At 45.3% G+C, this 17,088-nt stretch overlaps 1 protein-coding gene and 1 long non-coding RNA gene across 3 annotated transcripts in view; one reads left to right on the top strand and one right to left on the bottom strand.

The window, feature by feature from the left end:
- Positions 1 to 11,285, bottom strand: part of LOC147011363 (uncharacterized) — a 22,325-nt gene extending 11,040 nt beyond the window's left edge. The window contains exon 1 of the long non-coding RNA XR_015052057.1: positions 11,018 to 11,285. This is a non-coding gene — a long non-coding RNA (uncharacterized LOC147011363). The remainder of the gene's footprint in view (positions 1 to 11,017) is intronic.
- TNFAIP3 (TNF alpha induced protein 3) overlaps positions 10,146 to 17,088 on the top strand; it is a 23,486-nt gene continuing 16,543 nt past the window's right edge. Inside the window, exons 1-6 of one of the 2 annotated variants that reach the window (XM_085858502.1) lie at positions 10,146 to 10,295; positions 13,588 to 13,731; positions 14,694 to 14,860; positions 15,690 to 15,877; positions 16,377 to 16,524; positions 16,624 to 16,797. In XM_085858502.1, the coding sequence (XP_085714628.1) occupies positions 10,237 to 10,295; positions 13,588 to 13,731; positions 14,694 to 14,860; positions 15,690 to 15,877; positions 16,377 to 16,524; positions 16,624 to 16,797 (880 nt within the window). In that variant the 5' untranslated portion in view covers positions 10,146 to 10,236. Of the gene's footprint in view, positions 10,296 to 13,584; positions 13,732 to 14,693; positions 14,861 to 15,689; positions 15,878 to 16,376; positions 16,525 to 16,623; positions 16,798 to 17,088 lie in introns of both variants that reach the window. The other variant, XM_085858501.1, reaches the window with a different exon arrangement.

Raw genomic sequence — 17,088 nt, 5'->3', positions numbered from 1 at the left:
CTGGCTGCCACACCGTACATCCAATCAGGTTAAAATTTGAAACATATATTCCCCATCACCACCATATCATAATTGTGAAGTTTCATGTCGATCGATGAAGCAGTTCGAGAGGAAAAAAAAAATTAAAAATAGATTTTCACTCAATCCAATATGGCTGCCAGACCATGTGACCTATCAATTATTTGTGAATACCCTGGTATCCTCAAGGCTTTGGGACATTTGTGTAAAGTTTCCCCTCGATCTGTCCAGACGTTCTGGAGAAGAAGATTTTTGTGGATTTTATGGTAAATCTAATATGGCTGCCAAACTATGTGACCTATGAGGTCTTTTGCATGAACATTTTGTTCCTCAGGGATAGGCGGTCATACTTGCAAAGTTTCACCTTGATCTGTTTAGCCATTTCAGAGATGGTTGAAGGGTTTTTTTGTTTTTTTTTTTAAACAATATTGCTGCCGAATCATGTGACCGATGACGCAATCAATTTTTTTTTGTGTGGACCAATTTTATCCCCAATGCCCTTCAAAATTTTTCATACTGATCGGATGTCGTGTTCTACACATGCAATTATGATGCCATAACGAAAGGCACCTATGATGTCATAAAAATCAGTTATTCCACATGAGCTGTTAGGGTTAGTTCTTTCATTTTTCGAACACGTCCACCACACCACGTCACCTATGACATCATAATTATCATTAAAACATTCCACATGAGTAGTCGCTTCTTTGGTGAAAATTTCGTCTCAATCCGACAAGCGGTTGCGGAGAAAAACATTAAAGTTCTATGTGGGCAAACGAACAAACAGACAAACGGACAAACAGACAGACAAACGGACCCAAATGCAATACTCTCTCCTCTGGCAAGGGTAAAATAAAATCACATGCATGTCGGAAGGAAGCGGTGCAGTTTGGCATTTCCTTCTTGTGATGCTGGGCAGCTAAAGCATTTTCACATTCATATACATGTACATCATGGTTGGGATGGTGGGCTTGAGATCTGAGGATCCTGAGTTCAAGTCCCACTCAGCTGTTGAATTAATACCAGGTGGGGTTGACTCTGCCTGTCATCCTTCTGAGGTCGGAAAAATGAGTACCAGCATGCTTGTATCCTGTGTCGGAGTGGTGACCCGTCCAGGATTGTGTCCAATCACCAAGGAGTCTGCTTAGGCAGCACCTACACTCTGTACACAGTGTGGTCCCAAATAGATGGATGGACACGTATAGTCGTGGCCAAAAATATTGTCACCCTTGCACTTTTTCAAATAACTCACAATTTTCTCTAAAAATAAGTTGAAATTGACAAAAGTATTTTGTCTCCACACTTCTAGACAAAATTAATTGACACCCTCGGCTTGATATTTGGTATCACAGCCTTTGGACACAAATAACTGCAGTCAAGCACTTCCTATAGCCATGAATGAGCTTCCTACACCTCTCCACTGGTAGTCTGGCCCACTCTTCTTGTGCAAACTGCTCCAGTTCTCCCAGATTTGAAGGATGCCTTCTCCCAACTGCTGTTTTCAGATCTCCCCACAGGAGTTCAATGGGATTTAGATCTGGACTCATTGCTGGCCACTTCAGAACAGTCCAGTGTTTTGTCTTGAACCATTCCTGAGTGCTTTATGAAGTGTGTTTGGGGTCATTGTCCTGCTGCAAGACCCATGACCTTCCACGGAGACCCAGCTTTCTGACACTGGGTTGAACATTGTGTTCCAAAATGCCTCCTTGGTAATCTCCTGATTTCATGATGCCATGCACACATTCAAGGCACACGGTTCCAGAGGCAGCACAACAACCCCAAAACATCACTGAACCTCCTCCATGTTTGATTGTAGGGAAGGTGTTCTTTTCTTTGAAGGCTCCATTTTGTTTTCTATAAACATAGAAATGATGTGCTTTCCCCAAAATCTATAATTTGGTGGCATCGGTCCACAGGACATTCTCCCAGAAGGATGTTGGTTTGTTCAGGTGTGTTTTGGCAAACTCCAATCAGGCTTTCTTATACATCTTTCTCAGTAGTGGGGTCGTCCTGGGTCTCCCACCATAGAAACCCCTTTCATTGAGATGGCGACAGATGGTTGCACATTGTGTCTGAAGGTCAACTTGAATCTGTTTGGCAGTTGATTGAGGTGCTTTCTCCATCATTCGAAGAATCCTTTGCTGCAATCTTCGATCACGATCCCATCGTGTGCTGCCTTTTTGGCTGCTGGTTCGATCATTGGTTAGGGGCGCAACGCTGATGCAGTGCCCCTATTACTAGTATACTGGTGCTCATTACGCCGACCTTGGAAGGATGATAGGCTGAGTCAACCCCCTGGTGTTGATTCAGTGGCAAACCGGGCTCGAACTCAGGACCTCAGGATCCCAAGCCACCATTCGAACCGCAAAGCCAACACCAGGCTTTTCAATCAAGTTTTCTCTTCTGGCCATGTCTAGGGAGGTTGGCTCCAGTGCCGTGGGTCTTAAACTTCCTGATAACATTGCGTACGGTGGACGCAGGAACATCAAGGTCTGTGGAGATGGACATGTAGCCTTGAGGTTGTCCATGCTTGGCTACAATCCTGTGTCTGACCTCCTCAGACAATTCTCTGGTTTTCTTTCTTTTCTCCATGCTCATTGCGGTACACACAGTGACACAAAACAGCAGAATGACTCCTTTTCTCTATTCAAACTGGTTGAATGAGTGATTTTATGGTGCAGGCACTTGCCACTCTCACCGCAGGTGAGTTCATTTCCAAAGTAAAGGGGAATCACCCGCTTGAAATCTAATTATTTCCAACAACTTCGAAAAGGTGCCAATAATATTGCTCGGGCCATTTTAGGATTTCTGTGTGGAATAAATTAAGATTTGGTAATTTTTACCTCCGCCACCGAAGGTGAAGGAGGTTATGTTTTCACCTCCTTTCTGTGTGTTTGTTCGTCTGTGTACAGGATATCTCAAAAAGTTGTGGACGGATTCGGATAAAAGTTGGTGGACAGGTTGGGTGTGCGACAAGGACGAACTGATTACATTTTGGTGAAGATCCGGATCCGACTACTAGAATTTTAAAGTGATTCTTCACCGTTGAGAGATAGTGCTGAAAACGCTATGTGGCACAATATCTCAAAAAGTTGTTGACGGATTCTGATGAAAGTTGGTGGACAGGTTGGGTGAGTGACCAGGACGAATTTTTTCGATTTTGGTGAAGATCCGAATCTGGATCTGGATACGAGAATTATTTAATTTTTAAAGTGATTCTTCACCATTAAGAGAAAGGGCCAAACACGATATAGTCCTGTATAGCATGATATTTCAAAAATGTATTGGGCATGATATGTTCTCATGGATCAGGTATTACGTGGCGGAGGTATGTGCTCCACCGAGTGCCCTTTTAGTTTCAGCTGTTTTGCACTGTTCAACTGCAAAGCGTGGATCCCAAAACATTTTTTTATTTGAACAATTTTCTGGAAGAAATGGTGTATTATTTCAAAAAAGTGCAAGAGTGCCAACATTTTGGCCACGACTGTATATATATATATATATATATATATATATATATATATATATATATATATATATATATATATATATATATATATATATATATATATATATATATATATATATATATATATATATATACTCATTACTCACAGTGTACCCCCAGATTACTGCACCCCTGAAAACTCATGGCATTTGGATCGTTGAATGATTCATTGCTGTTAGTCATGAGCAGCCTGATGACTTATTCACCCCCCTTCTCGTATTGTGAGCTAAGATTAAAGTTGGAAACCAGAACGTCACTCGGTAGTGCATATACCTCCACCAAGATGATTAGTTTACGTTTTCTATCCACTGATAGATCGGATCTGGATCCGTACCTGAACCAAAATGGAATGCGATTGTTCTTGTCACCCAACCAACTCATCCACCTAGTTTTCTCATAACTCGTCCACAACTTTTTGAAATATCATGCTGTGCATAGTGTGCATAGTCTGGGGGGGGGGTGGGGTTTAGCCCCTTCCTGGACGGATAGTCAAGCAGTTCTCCCTTGGAGGTGAACACGTGATCCTTGGAGAGCATGGCGCACGCGGGAAGGAAGGGCAGCAAAGGCACGGAGCAGACGAAAGCACAGCACAGGGGGGTTTATGTCGAACCCACGGCAAATAGACAACACAAGCAACTTAAATAAATAAGGGAGGTTGTTGACAATAAATCATATATTTACAATGGTAATAATTCAAAGTGTAATCACAAAAACGGAACGTGAGGTTAACTAAATCTAATTTTGAGGCACCTCCACACAGACTTTAATACAGACATGGGGACAGAATAAATAAAAGTAGAATCCCTCCTTTCTCCCGCACTTAGCTGTGTGACCAGGGATGAGTTTCTCGATCTTGAGGTTTGCCAAACCACGTCATCACTGCGTGGGAAAACATGCCCAAAAATGGTGCCACGCCACTCTCTCGGCGGGAAACGTACAGGAGGAAATTCGGGCAATGATAATACTTAACAGCAGGGCTCAGAAACTGCCGTGCAACTTCTTTCATCGATCGCACTTGCCGACGCCGTTCCTCTGCAGAATGGTGCCGCCTTCCTCCCCGATGGCACAATGTGAAGCTCCAAGGCACGGTCTCGCACAACCCAGCCTAACAGTCCATGGCCAGTGTCTTGCTCCATCACGCGAGCAAATTCACCTCAGCACCAACACGAGAATAGTGCAGCCTTCTTCACCGTGTCGAGGGATAACCAGCCGTAATGCCCTTCTTTTCCAACCGCCAATCCTGCCTCACTCCTCCTGTGTCGTCTCCCGAACTTTCCTCGTGTCCCCACTGCGATCCTAACCCCCTCCTCTCTCTGACGTCACGCCCATTCATCATCCACTCCAGGGGCGTAGTTTTCTAGTTGTCATTCCTGTTAGTGGGGTTTTCGCCTGCTCAGAAATGTCCGGCTCGGTTGTTGTTGCTTTAAGGACATGATTCCTTTTTATCGCCGGTCTTGGAAATGCAAAAACATAGGAAGAGGTCATAGGGGGAAATCACATACTGGGATAAATTAGCCTTAATCCCAACCTAATTAACACAGCACCCCCCACCCCCCCCCCCAATGCGGTGACATGTGACATGCAACACTTAAGTGCACACTTTTCCTACTTGATTTACATTGAAATGTCTCCTACTCATCCACAGACCAAGCTACTCTACACAATCCTACCTGTTCTATGAAATTCCTCCATCTACCCCACAAACATATAACAATAGTTTACGGCCCCATCTCTCAATTGTGAAGAATCACTGAATAAATTCTCGTATCCGGATCCGGAAATTCACCAAAATCGAATCAATTAGTCCTTGTCACATGCCCGTGTCCACCAAGTTTCATCCGAATCCGTCCACAACTTTTTGAGATATCGTGCTCTATCATTTTTCACCCTTTCTTTCAAGAGTGAAGAATCACTTTTTAAATTCTAGTCGTCAGATCCGGATCTGGATCTTCACCAAAATCTAACCAGTTCGACCTAGTCAAACACCCAACCTGTCCACAAAATTTCGTCCGGATCCGCCCCTGACTTTTTGAGATATCTTGCACACAAACAGACACAAACAGACACACAGACACAAACAGACAGATAGAGGTGCAAACATAATCCCTATCCACCTTCGGAGGTACTTGCATTGTTTTTCATGCTAACTAATGCTTAACAATCAAGGTCACATTTAACCACACTCAGGGGTTTCATGGTTAGTGTTAGAGCCTCTGCTCCGAGTCTGGGAGGTCGCTGATTCCTCGCTTGAACCCCGGCTTCCTCGCTTCAAACCCTGGGTTCCTCACTTGAACCCAGGTTTCCTCGTTTTAACCCCGGTTTCCTCGTTTTAACCCCGGTTTCCTCGTTTGAACCTTGATTTCCTCGCTTGAACCCCGGTTTTCTCGCTTGAACCCCAGTTTCCTCGCTTGAACCCCGGTTTCCTCGCATGAAACCCCCTTTCCTCGCTTGAACCCCAGTTTCCTCGCTTGAACCCCGGTTTCCTCGCTTGAACCCCGGTTTCCTCGCTTGAACCCCGGCTTCCTTGCATGAAACCCCCGTTTCCTCGCTTGAGCCCTGGTTTCCTCGCTTGAGCCCCGGTTTCCTCGCTTGAACCCCTGTTTCCTCGCTTGAATCCCGGTTTCCTCGCTTGAACCCCGGTTTCCTCGCTTGAACCCCGGTTTCCTCGCTTGAACCCCGGCTTCCTTGCATGAAACCCCGGTTTCCTCGCTTGAACCCTGGTTTCCTTGCATGAAACCCCTGTTTCGTCGCTTGAACCCCGGTTTCCTCGCTTGAACCCCGGTTTCCTCGCTTGAACCCCGGTTTCTTCGCTTGACGCTGAGACTTCAAAAAGGATAAATCACGGATAAACAACCATATGTTGGCAACACGAGCAGCAGCATGGATGGGCGTCCATAGTCAGGGATCCAGACCCATGATTTTAAGATGGACCGGACACCACTTCCTATACTTTGCAGGCCTCATTTTTTCTTTAGTTTAGTGTCTTAGGATTAATAATCAAGAGGCCTGCTCGGTCATCTCGATTGCAAACATCTCACAAATTGTATTTGAACATAGGTACCCACCAAAAAATGAGTGCGATTTTCGGTATCACTAATTTTTCAGAAAACGTTTCATAATTTCCTCAAATGTCGTTAGACAGTTAATTTCAACCCCAAGTAAGGACTTTGGCATGATCTTTCATATGCTGAGGCCAAATGTGACAAGTTTTGCCAATTAGAGGTTGAAAAAAAAATGATTTTTCAGTCCAAATTGCCTGTAAAATTTGCTAAATCAGCAATAAATATTGTTTTCATTTGGCTTAAAATCAACTAAACAACTAATATTATTATTATGTTGTCAAAGGGACATAGTAGATGCAATAGGGACCACTGGTCGTCATTATAATAATAATACCGAATATAAATACGTGTACATGTGTTCATACACAAACAATACATGTTATATACATGTATATACAATGAACATTATTTTGCATATAACGGTAAACCACACTTTTTTCTTGCTAGAATGGTGGTTTGGATGTGCATGCAACATGAGCAACAGGTTTCTAACACATATTTATTACAGATTATGACGTTTAGACATTTTTATATGTATATTAGGTTGTGTGTTGCATAGCAGTACAACACTCCACAGACACATACTTAGTACATTTTGTATCTACCTTTTGATCCGGAAGATGGGACCCGCGATTATAAGTATACAGTTAGTTAAGATTGTGAATAAAATAATTAAGAACTAATTAAGAACTAACACATCTATTGATTTAACATGCATATGCCTCCATGTGAATGAATATTTAAATTATATACTTGTAGGTGTGAACAATGGCTGAACCTGAACGCAAGAAAAAAACGACAGTCCACTGATTTTGGTCGATGTGTGATCTGCCAGCAGTCCTTGGCTGAGACAGTCCAGAAACTAACCGAGAAGGGATTCCAATCATTTTTATATGTAGTAACCCACCGACTCGATGATACGGCGCTCAGATTGCAAGATGAAATCACTGCAAGCGAGGAGGATTTTTTGTCTAATGGTCCATGTGCCATGCCAAGTGCCGAAATGCCTACACAAACAAAAAAACGGTCGCACAGAAAACGAAGTCACATGTATCCAACACCAGTGAAGAAACCGCTACGACAGATGTAGGAAGCTGCTCCGTGAGGCCTAGACGTGGATCATCTACCACTGAATACATAGACCACAAAACACAATGCTTCATATGCAGAAGAGAATGCACCAGCAAGGGTGACCACAAACTTTTACTAGTGAGTATGACAGACAGGCAGAATTCGATATGGAAAAAGGCAAAAGACCTACAGGATGAAAACATGCTGTACCATATTCATGGGTTTGGTGATAACTGTATCGACATGGTGGCTAATGACTTCAAATAACACAAGTCATGCTTGGATTCATATTTAACAAAGTCACAAACGACATCAACATTTGGTCAACATGACGAAGGTGTACATTGGCTAACCTCCTACATAGACGGCGCATTGTCCCATGATCCGAACGACATTATCTTTTTAAGTTCTCTGCGTGACAAGTACAGGGTTTGGTTGTCAGACAGTGGGGCCTCCCTGAGCTCTTCTCAATCATCATCTATCAAAAAGAAGATTGAGCACAACTACAGACAACATGGTTCAGCCATCATGATCGTACCACAGAGAGGACAATCCTCTATATAATCTGTTCATCAGATATGTCAATAGGATATCTTCTTGTGAAAGTTGCCGGTATGAAAGATGAAATAAGTGCTTAAGAAATTGCTCTTTTGCTGCAGCTGGTATGGACTGTGTCATTGCATGTAAATGTTCGGGCAATCCCACCAAGTGTGCTCGTTTCAGGGACGATAGTGATGAAGATGAATGAACTAAATGTACACTGCAGTCCAATATTTTAACTGAGACTCCAATATTCGTTTTACTGTCTGCAACTGCGAGACAAGATGCAAGTTGCAAATATTATTTAAACATCGATTCACATGTATAATGTGTAATTCTATTCAATCAATATACATGTATTATTATTATTATTTTGTACATATCTGAAATGAAAAAGTATGATACATTATGATAAACATTCGTTCAATTTGTATCCAATCTGTTACGGTAAAAGCTATGTTTCTAACAACAATATATTATATAAAAATATATATTCACTATTTTAGGGTTGGTTGACTTATAAATACATTTATATCACTGGGTGGGTATCGCTGCTGGTGGACAACGTGTCCGCGATGTATACATCCAGTATATTGTAGAAACAACCTTTTTCATGCTGTTGTCCCTTGATACCTTGATAACTCCATCATGTTTTTGTGTGGAAAGTTTGTATTTTTTTTTCAAAAATCTTTATTATATTAAATTTAATTGTATTCACTATTTTAGGGTAGGTAATTGGCTAACAAATACAAATATATATATATATATATATATATATATATATATATATATATATATATGTTGTTCATCTTTCGGCTGCTCCCGTTAGGGGTCGCCACAGCGGATCATCCGTTATGATCCGCATACTGATTTGGCACAGGTTTTACGCCGGATGCCCTTCCTGACGCAACCCTGGTCGCCTCTTATGACACAGGGATCAGGATTTGGGTTTCGCCATGATTCCGGGCTGCTCTACACCCTGCCCAGTGCAGAGCCTCCGTCCTCAAGCGATCCTCCAACCCAAGCCTCCGAGTCGCCGGATTACAGGCGCACGCCACTACGCCCGGTATATATATATATATATATATATATATATATATATATATATATATATATATATATATATATATATATATATATATATATATATATATATATATATATATATATATATATATATATATATATATATGTTAAATAAATATTAATTGACCCTACTGTATCGACTAGAAGTTATTTTGAGAGCACAAAATCAAGTTGAAGATGAATGAAAACATATTTACTGCTGATTCAGCTATTTTTTGGGGGTTAATTTGCACTGAAACGTAATTTCTTTTTCAACCTCTAATTGGCGAAATTTGACACATGTGACCTCAGCATATGAAAGACCATGCCAACGTCCTTACTAGGGGGTTGAAATCAACTGTCTAACTTGATATTTGAAGAAGTTATGAAACGTTTTTTGAAAAATTAGTGATACCGAAAATCGCACCCATTTTTTGGTGGGTACGTATGCTCAAATACAATTTGTGAGATGTTCGCAATCGAGATGACCGAGCAGGCCTCTTGATTATTAATCCTAAGACACGAAAATAAAGAAAAAAAAATGAGGTCTGCAAAGTATAGGAAGCGGTGTCCGGTAACTCCTAAAATAGCGGTCTTTCTGAGTTTGGAACCCTGACTACCATCCATGTTGAAGGTCCTTGTAACTCGTGTCAAGGGAACATGTTATCGATAATATGATTATTAATGTCAAATAGTTTCGAAACCTGACATGTTGAGCCATTAAGGAATCATGTTTCCCGGTTTGTAAAGTTCATTTCTTCTCGTTTGACTTGTTGACAAATAAACCGATGATTGAAGATTCCAATGAGGGGCGTGGTCGTAAGGCGAGAGGCGGATCCTCGGGGGGATTCCCAGCACGTGATTCGGGACTTTCCAGAAAGTGACACGCCCCCCCCGCCCAGTCCCGCCCCCTTCTCGGGTGATTTCCCCATCTTGATAAATTGTCCAAAGAATCGCCATTGTGAGACGGTCATGGCGAGTGCGACGCTTGAACGGGCTCTGCTTGCTGCGAACAGCGCCGGAGACTCTGGGTGAGCGACTCGTGCTTGGACTCGAGATCCGTGCGTGTCCGTGCGAGGCCCCGCCCCCGCCCCCCCCTCATTGAGCTGTTCATCCTGTCGGGTGGTTAACCTGGATCCTTTGTGACCCTGTCGGGTGGTTAACCTGGATCCTTTGTGACCCTGTCGGGTGGTTAACCTGGATCCTTTGTGACCCTGTCGGATGGTTAACCTGGATCCTTTGTGACCCTGTCGGGTGGTCAACCTGGATCCTTTGTGACCCTGTCGGATGGTTAACCTGGATCCTTTGTGACCCTGTCGGATGGTTAACCTGGATCCTTTGTGACCCTGTCGGATGGTTAACCTGGATCCTTTGTGACCCTGTCGGGTGGTCAACCTGGATCCTTTGTGACCCTGTCGGGTGGTTAACCTGGATCCTTTGTGACGTCATCGTTTTCGCTTTGTACCGTGCTTCTGGTTTCAGGCGGTGTATATTTTTGTTTCCTGTTGCTCGGTTTTGTTTATATAACACGTTTCGAGTGAACACGATCCACGACCGGTTTGTACGAACAGCTGCGAAATGGACGATGTGTCGTGTTCACCAAGTGTGGAGACCTTGTTTGAACCGACCCGTTGGCGGCGACTCTTAACCATTTGTTGTTGAATAACGAGTTTGTTTGCTTGTGTTTGGACCCGCACCAGAGAGCGCTGTGGTGATTATTCGTTTTTAAAATGTTCTTTTTTTCACCGTTTACCTTTCTCTTGATTTAACGATGATCCTTCGGTCCCGATTCAGCCTCCATGAGACACGTTTAACCTGCCAACTCGAACCTCGCTCCGGTAAAAGTGCCGTTGGGTGACGCGCAGTTCACTTTGGGTTGGGTTCAAATCGTCACCGACCGGACTCGCGTCGCTGGTGGATCGTTTGAGTGGTCACGTGACGTCCGAGCACGATCACGTGACCTCGGGTGACGCGCAACTCACGTTGGGTTGGGTTCAAATCGTCACCGACCGGACTCGCGTCGCTGGTGGATCGTTTGAGTGGTCACGTGACGTCCGAGCACGATCACGTGACCTCGGGTGACGCGCAACTCACGTTGGGTTGGGTTCAAATGGTCACCGACCGGACTCGCGCCGCTCGTGGATCGTTTGAGTGGTCATGTGACGTGCGAGCGCGATCACGTGACCTCGGTGGACGTGCTCCATTGCAATGTTTATAAACCCGAGACGATTTTTATCTCTGGAGGATCCGATCGAAAACACCCCTCGAGCCGTCTGATTGACCAGGACATGGAGATTGATAAACTTGTCGTGTCGAGCGGAGCAGGTTGTTTGTTAAGGATGTAATTGTGAGGGAGGACGAGGAATTGCAAGGAATTCATGCTTTGGGAGGAGGCCATTCGGCCCATCATGCCTGTGCCGCACCAACACCACATTTAAATAAACCCATTAACAACCCTTCCCTTCATGTGCAACCTTTTGGCTGCTGCACTGGTCCTCATTTCGCAGACTTCAGAAGGATGACGGGCTGAGTCAACCCCCCTGGTGTTAATTCAACGATTAGGGGGTTGAGCTCAGGACCCGAAGATCCCAAGTCACCACCCGAACCACTAAGCCAACACCAGGACATCTTGGAATTGTGTGTTGGTTTTACAGCAACCATGATCCGCCCTTTTCTCACTGGCACAGGGGACACACGTGTTGTTGGGGGTTTGAACTGGAACTGGCATGTCGTGGGAGGGGGAAAACCAGTATCGTTTTTGGGGGGGAAGAGGAATGTCATGGAGAGGGGTGGGGTGCACTGGAACTGGCATGTCGTGGGAGGGGGAAAACCAGTATCGTTTTTGGGGGGGAAGAGGAATGTCATGGGGGGTGGGGTGCACTGGAACTGGAATGTCGTGGGAGGGGGAAAACCAGCATCGTTTTTTGGGGAGAAGAGGAATGTCATTGGGGGTGGGGTGCACTGGAACTGGCATGTCGTGGGAGGAAAACCAGCATCGTTTTTGGGGGGGAAGAGGAATGTCATGGGGGTGGGGTGCACTGGAACTGGCATGTCGTGGGAGGGGGAAAACCAGTATCGTTTTTGGGGGGGAAGAGGAATGTCATGGAGAGGGGTGGGGTGCACTGGAACTGGTGGTTCATGGGTGGTGGGAGAGGAATGTCATGGGTAATGTGTGTTGTTTGGAGGGGCGAGAGGAGTGGAATGTCATGGGTAATGTGTGTTGTTTGGAGGGGCGAGAGGAGTGGAATGTCATGGGTAATGTGTTGGGGGGTGAACTAGAACTGGCAGGTCATGAATGTGTGTTGGGGGGGTGGGGGTGAATTGGAACTGGTGGGTCATGGTGGTGGAGGGGTGGGGGAGAAGAATGTCATGGGGAATGTGTTGTGGGGGGGGGTTGAACTGGAACTGGTGGTTCATGGGTGGTGAGAGAGGAATGTCATGGGTAATGTGTGTTGTTTGGGGTGGGGGGTGGAGAGGAGAGGAGAGGAATGTTATGAGTAATGTGTTGGGGGTGAACTAGAACTGGCAGGTCATGAATGTGTGTTGGGGGGGTGGGGGGTGAATTGGAACTGGTGGGTCATGGTGGTGGAGGGGTGGGGGGAGAAGAATGTTATGGGTAATGTGTTGGGGGGTGAACTAGAACTGGCAGGTCATGAATGTGTGTTGGGGGGGGTGGGGGTGAATTGGAACTGGTGGGTCATGGTGGTGGAGGGGTGGGGGAGAAGAATGTTATGGGTAATGTGTTGGGGGGGTGGAGAGGAGAGGAATGTTATGGGTAATGTGTTGGGGGGTGGAGAGGAGAGGAATGTTATGGGTAATGTGTTGGGGGTGAACTAGAACTGGCAGGTCATGAATGTGTGTTGGGGGGGGTGGGGGTGAATTGTAACTGGTGGGTCATGGTGGTGGAGGGGTGGGGGGAGAAGAATGTCATGGGGAATGTGTTGTGGGGGGGGGGTTGAACTGGAACTGGTGGGTCATGGTGGTGGAGGGGGGAGAGAAGAATGACATGGGGAATGTGTTGTGAGGGGGTGAACTGGAACTGGTGGGTCATGGTGGTGGTAGGGGGGGAGAGGAATGTCATTGGGAATGTGTTGCTGGGGGAAGGTGGGGCGGGGGCGTGAACTTTAACCTGAGCTGGCATGTTGTGTAGAGGCAGGGTGGTGGATGTCACACGTGTCATTCCGTGTTTTGAGCAATGTGGATGACGGAGCTCTGTGTATTGTGCATGTAAAAACTCCTGCAGGAAACTTCACATGTTGTGTCTGATGCATTGTGCTCTCACCCCCCTTTAACCTCCCTCTTCACCCAACTCTTCCCCAGCAGTGATGGAGATGCCATATTCCTCTCACTGCCGCATTCCCTGGATGAAGCAAATCTTCTTAAAGCTTCAAAACTGCGTGATTCCATTGCGGCAGACTTGGTCTCCACTCAACCGACGGGTGGGACCTGGGCTGCCCCACATCTCCAGTGAGTGGACGCATGATGGGTTACATGGGACATGATGACTGGGGCAAGGTTAAAAGGGATTGAGCGTTGGTTTACCTTGTACTCGTTTTTGTGCTCCCTTTGAACTTTCATCCAAATCATGCCGCAACCCCCTTCCATCCCCCTCTCCCTCTCCCAATATCTAGTACCCAACTGCGTCTGCAGACGTCGTCCTGCAGTTGGGTTACTTCTGATTAGAAGGTTGGTGGCAGGATTAGCACTCCGGCCACCATAAAACTCTCCCCCTCCCCCTTCCACACCCACCCCCCTTCCACCCCCCTCTCCCCAGTAGATATTAACCGTAGATAGATTCGGCATTTTCGAACGGAATTCGGGAAATTCAGTGGGTTTTTTCACAACATGTGACTTTCAGTTCCTCTCAAATCATCGATAAAGTTGTTTTGATTCCTGATTGTCCTCTTGCCAGTCTGGATTGATGTTAGGTTTTCCAAACCATCAAGTTGTCCTTCTTAGGCTTTGCCCAAAAGTTGTACTCCAACACGGGTGCTTCTCTTTGCCTGTATACCATCACGACCTTGTCTATTGTTGTGGGAAAATGATCACCCCAACTGTTGAGCCAACCTAGTTAAAATTGTTACCATGGATACTCACTCACCTTCACAAGCAAGACTAGTTCATCAGGTTACTCAAACCGTTTTACAGATATACCCAGAAATAGAAGGGTTGTAAAATTGAGGATTTCAAATGGTAATTTGAGTGAGAGCTATGTCAAGTGTGTGCTGATGTGGTACTGCACTATGGTGATTCCAAATGGAATACCGAGTGGGAAGTTTGTGGTTTGTCAGATCAAACCTCGGGGACGAGGACAATCTTATGGAGATTTGATCTTCCAACAAACTTTGTTATTTGAGGAATCGCAAACACACGCACATGTATGCACACGCATGATACACTGTACTTGTCTCCCCCCCCCCTCCGGTCAGGACTTTTCATCACCATAGCCTGGTCGTGTACGATTCGATAACCCAGGCCTCTCAATGGCGTGGTCTTGGCAGGCTGTTTGACAGTGGCATGCTCGCAGAACTCTGTGGTCATGGTCTGGTGAACTGGAGCCAGTGTGGAACACCTCTTTATGCCCTGCGCACACCTGGTATGCTCCAAGCATTGCACAACGATCAGCTTGTAGTTGGACCTTTTGTTCAATTTCCATTCGACAAACTGATAACAGGTTCATTAAGCGAGTGGAACATTTCCCTCCAATCAAAATATACGATTGATGACTTATTGTATTTTAACTGGTGGTTAAGGTAAATAACATTACTTATTGTATATTTTACCTGGTTCTTGTCAAGTCAGGTCAGATGAGATCTGTGACTTGCTACTGGTATCATGTAAACCTGCACTAACCTGTTCCATGGTCGGGTTGTCGGCGACTAAACCGTCTCCTCCACCAGGTTTTTTTTGGTGAGGAGAGAGTATAATATGGACACCCTGCAGGATTAAAAACATCCGTCCATCCGTCCCACCTGTCCTTTTTCAAACTTCCTCCCCATACCCTGGAACATATTCAACTAGCGATACCAGTGCACATGCACGGGATAGCAGTACAACATAGCTGGTAGCAGACGACAGACCGTACACGGGAAATGACAAAAATACGCATTGTGCAAAATGCAAGTGGTACTATGGAACGCCAAGACTTCCCAAACATTGTCGGCATGTCCGCTAAGTGCCACAGCAGTTTCATAGGGATCGTGTGACGGCGAGCCGAGTTTTTAGTGTGCAAGCTTGGTATTATAATAGAGATGTCACTAGGTACATGGCTTTATTATGATAAGTTGCAGAACAAGTTCAAGTTTCAGGGTGTTTCGTCAGTTTTTCACAGACTTGTGTCCTTAGAAAATATCACATCGGTAGGGGACATGTATTGCAAAGCAATTGTCGCTCTTGTTAATTTTGTTCTGAACTGTCCCATGCAGGTGATGGAAACTGCTTGCTGCATGCTCTGTCACTGGCTCTGTGGGGGGTTGATGACCGTGACCTGACGCTGCGCAAGGCACTTCATGATGTTCTGAGGCAGCGACAAGTACCTGCCGACCTTTTCTGCCGCTGGCAGAGAGAGCGTAACTTGGCTGATGTGGGAACTGGCTTGAAGTACGCTCCTCAGGTGTGTTTCCCCCTGGACCGCATACTTGTAATCAAAAGGTGGTAGGCAGACCAAGAGTTTGAGGGTTACATCTGTGTGTCGTTTTAGTAATGCCACATACATCACTGGTTATAGAAAAATAGGACCACTGGACCTGTAGCTTATCTGAGCTCTGGCCTATTGTTTAACCCAAATTTGGTGGCATTCTGACTGGTGGGTCTGGAGAAGAAGATTTTGGACGAAATTTACTAAGTCGGCCATTTTGACCGATTTGAAATCACGTGACCATAACGAGCTTTGCAAGCCCTGTTACCAGTCAGGAGAAGAATGTTGCTGCCAAATTACAGTCGGATCGACCCAGTGGTTTGGCCAGATAAATCGAGATAGACGAACAGACAGACAGAGGGACGGATGGTGTGCGATGACAATACCTTCTCTGGAATTTTATTCCTAATAAGGTAAAAGTCTAGTACAAGCTTGTCCGACTTTAGGAAAGTCAAATCTGCTTTCGGTCTTTCAGGACTGGGAGGCCGAGTGGAGCCGCGTTGTGCTTGCGGCACGTCCTTGTGAGACGCCTGGAAACGAAGGTTTGCGCTACGAGTGCCTGGAGGAGCTGCACATTTTTGTGATGGCAAACGTACTGCGCAGGCCGATCGTCATTTTGGCAGGTTCGATACGATGACGTAAAAAGCAAACCGACATAATCTCCATCAAAACCGATTGATCTACTTGATCGTAACTCCAAACCCTCCCTCCCTCCTCTGTAGATCGAGTGATGAGAACCCTTTGGAGCGCGAGCTCGCTCTCTCCACTGCATGTTCACGGTGTGTACCTCCCGCTGTACTGGCCTACACAGCAAACGTTCCATCATCCAATATTTCTGGGATACAGCGACAGCCATTTTGTACCTCTGGTGCCGGCACGTGACCCCGATGCCGCGGGTGAGTTTTCGTTCCCTCAGGAGGGGTGGCTTGATGACCTACTGGGAACAGATCATTATTTTCGAGAAGAAATGTCTGAGTGATCAACAAACTGCATCGGTGGTGCTGTCAACGCCATGATTGGCAAATGGTGTTGTGATCAAACCATGTGCTGCTTGTATTTTTGCTTTTATATTTATTAAATTGCATCTTTATAAATGAGCCTTTACTGCAAGGAGATTGTTGGAACATTTTGTCAGGATCACCAGGCCAAGCAAAAAAAACAAAACCTCAACTAGAACGGCGCTTGAT

Source organism: Eptatretus burgeri, chromosome 15, assembly GCF_056783735.1.
Source record: "Eptatretus burgeri isolate ZD-2024b chromosome 15, Ebu_testis_v1, whole genome shotgun sequence".
NCBI lineage: Eukaryota > Metazoa > Chordata > Myxini > Myxiniformes > Myxinidae > Eptatretus > Eptatretus burgeri.
Note: the sequence above shows the minus strand (reverse complement) of the source record. Positions and strands in the feature narration are given on the sequence as shown.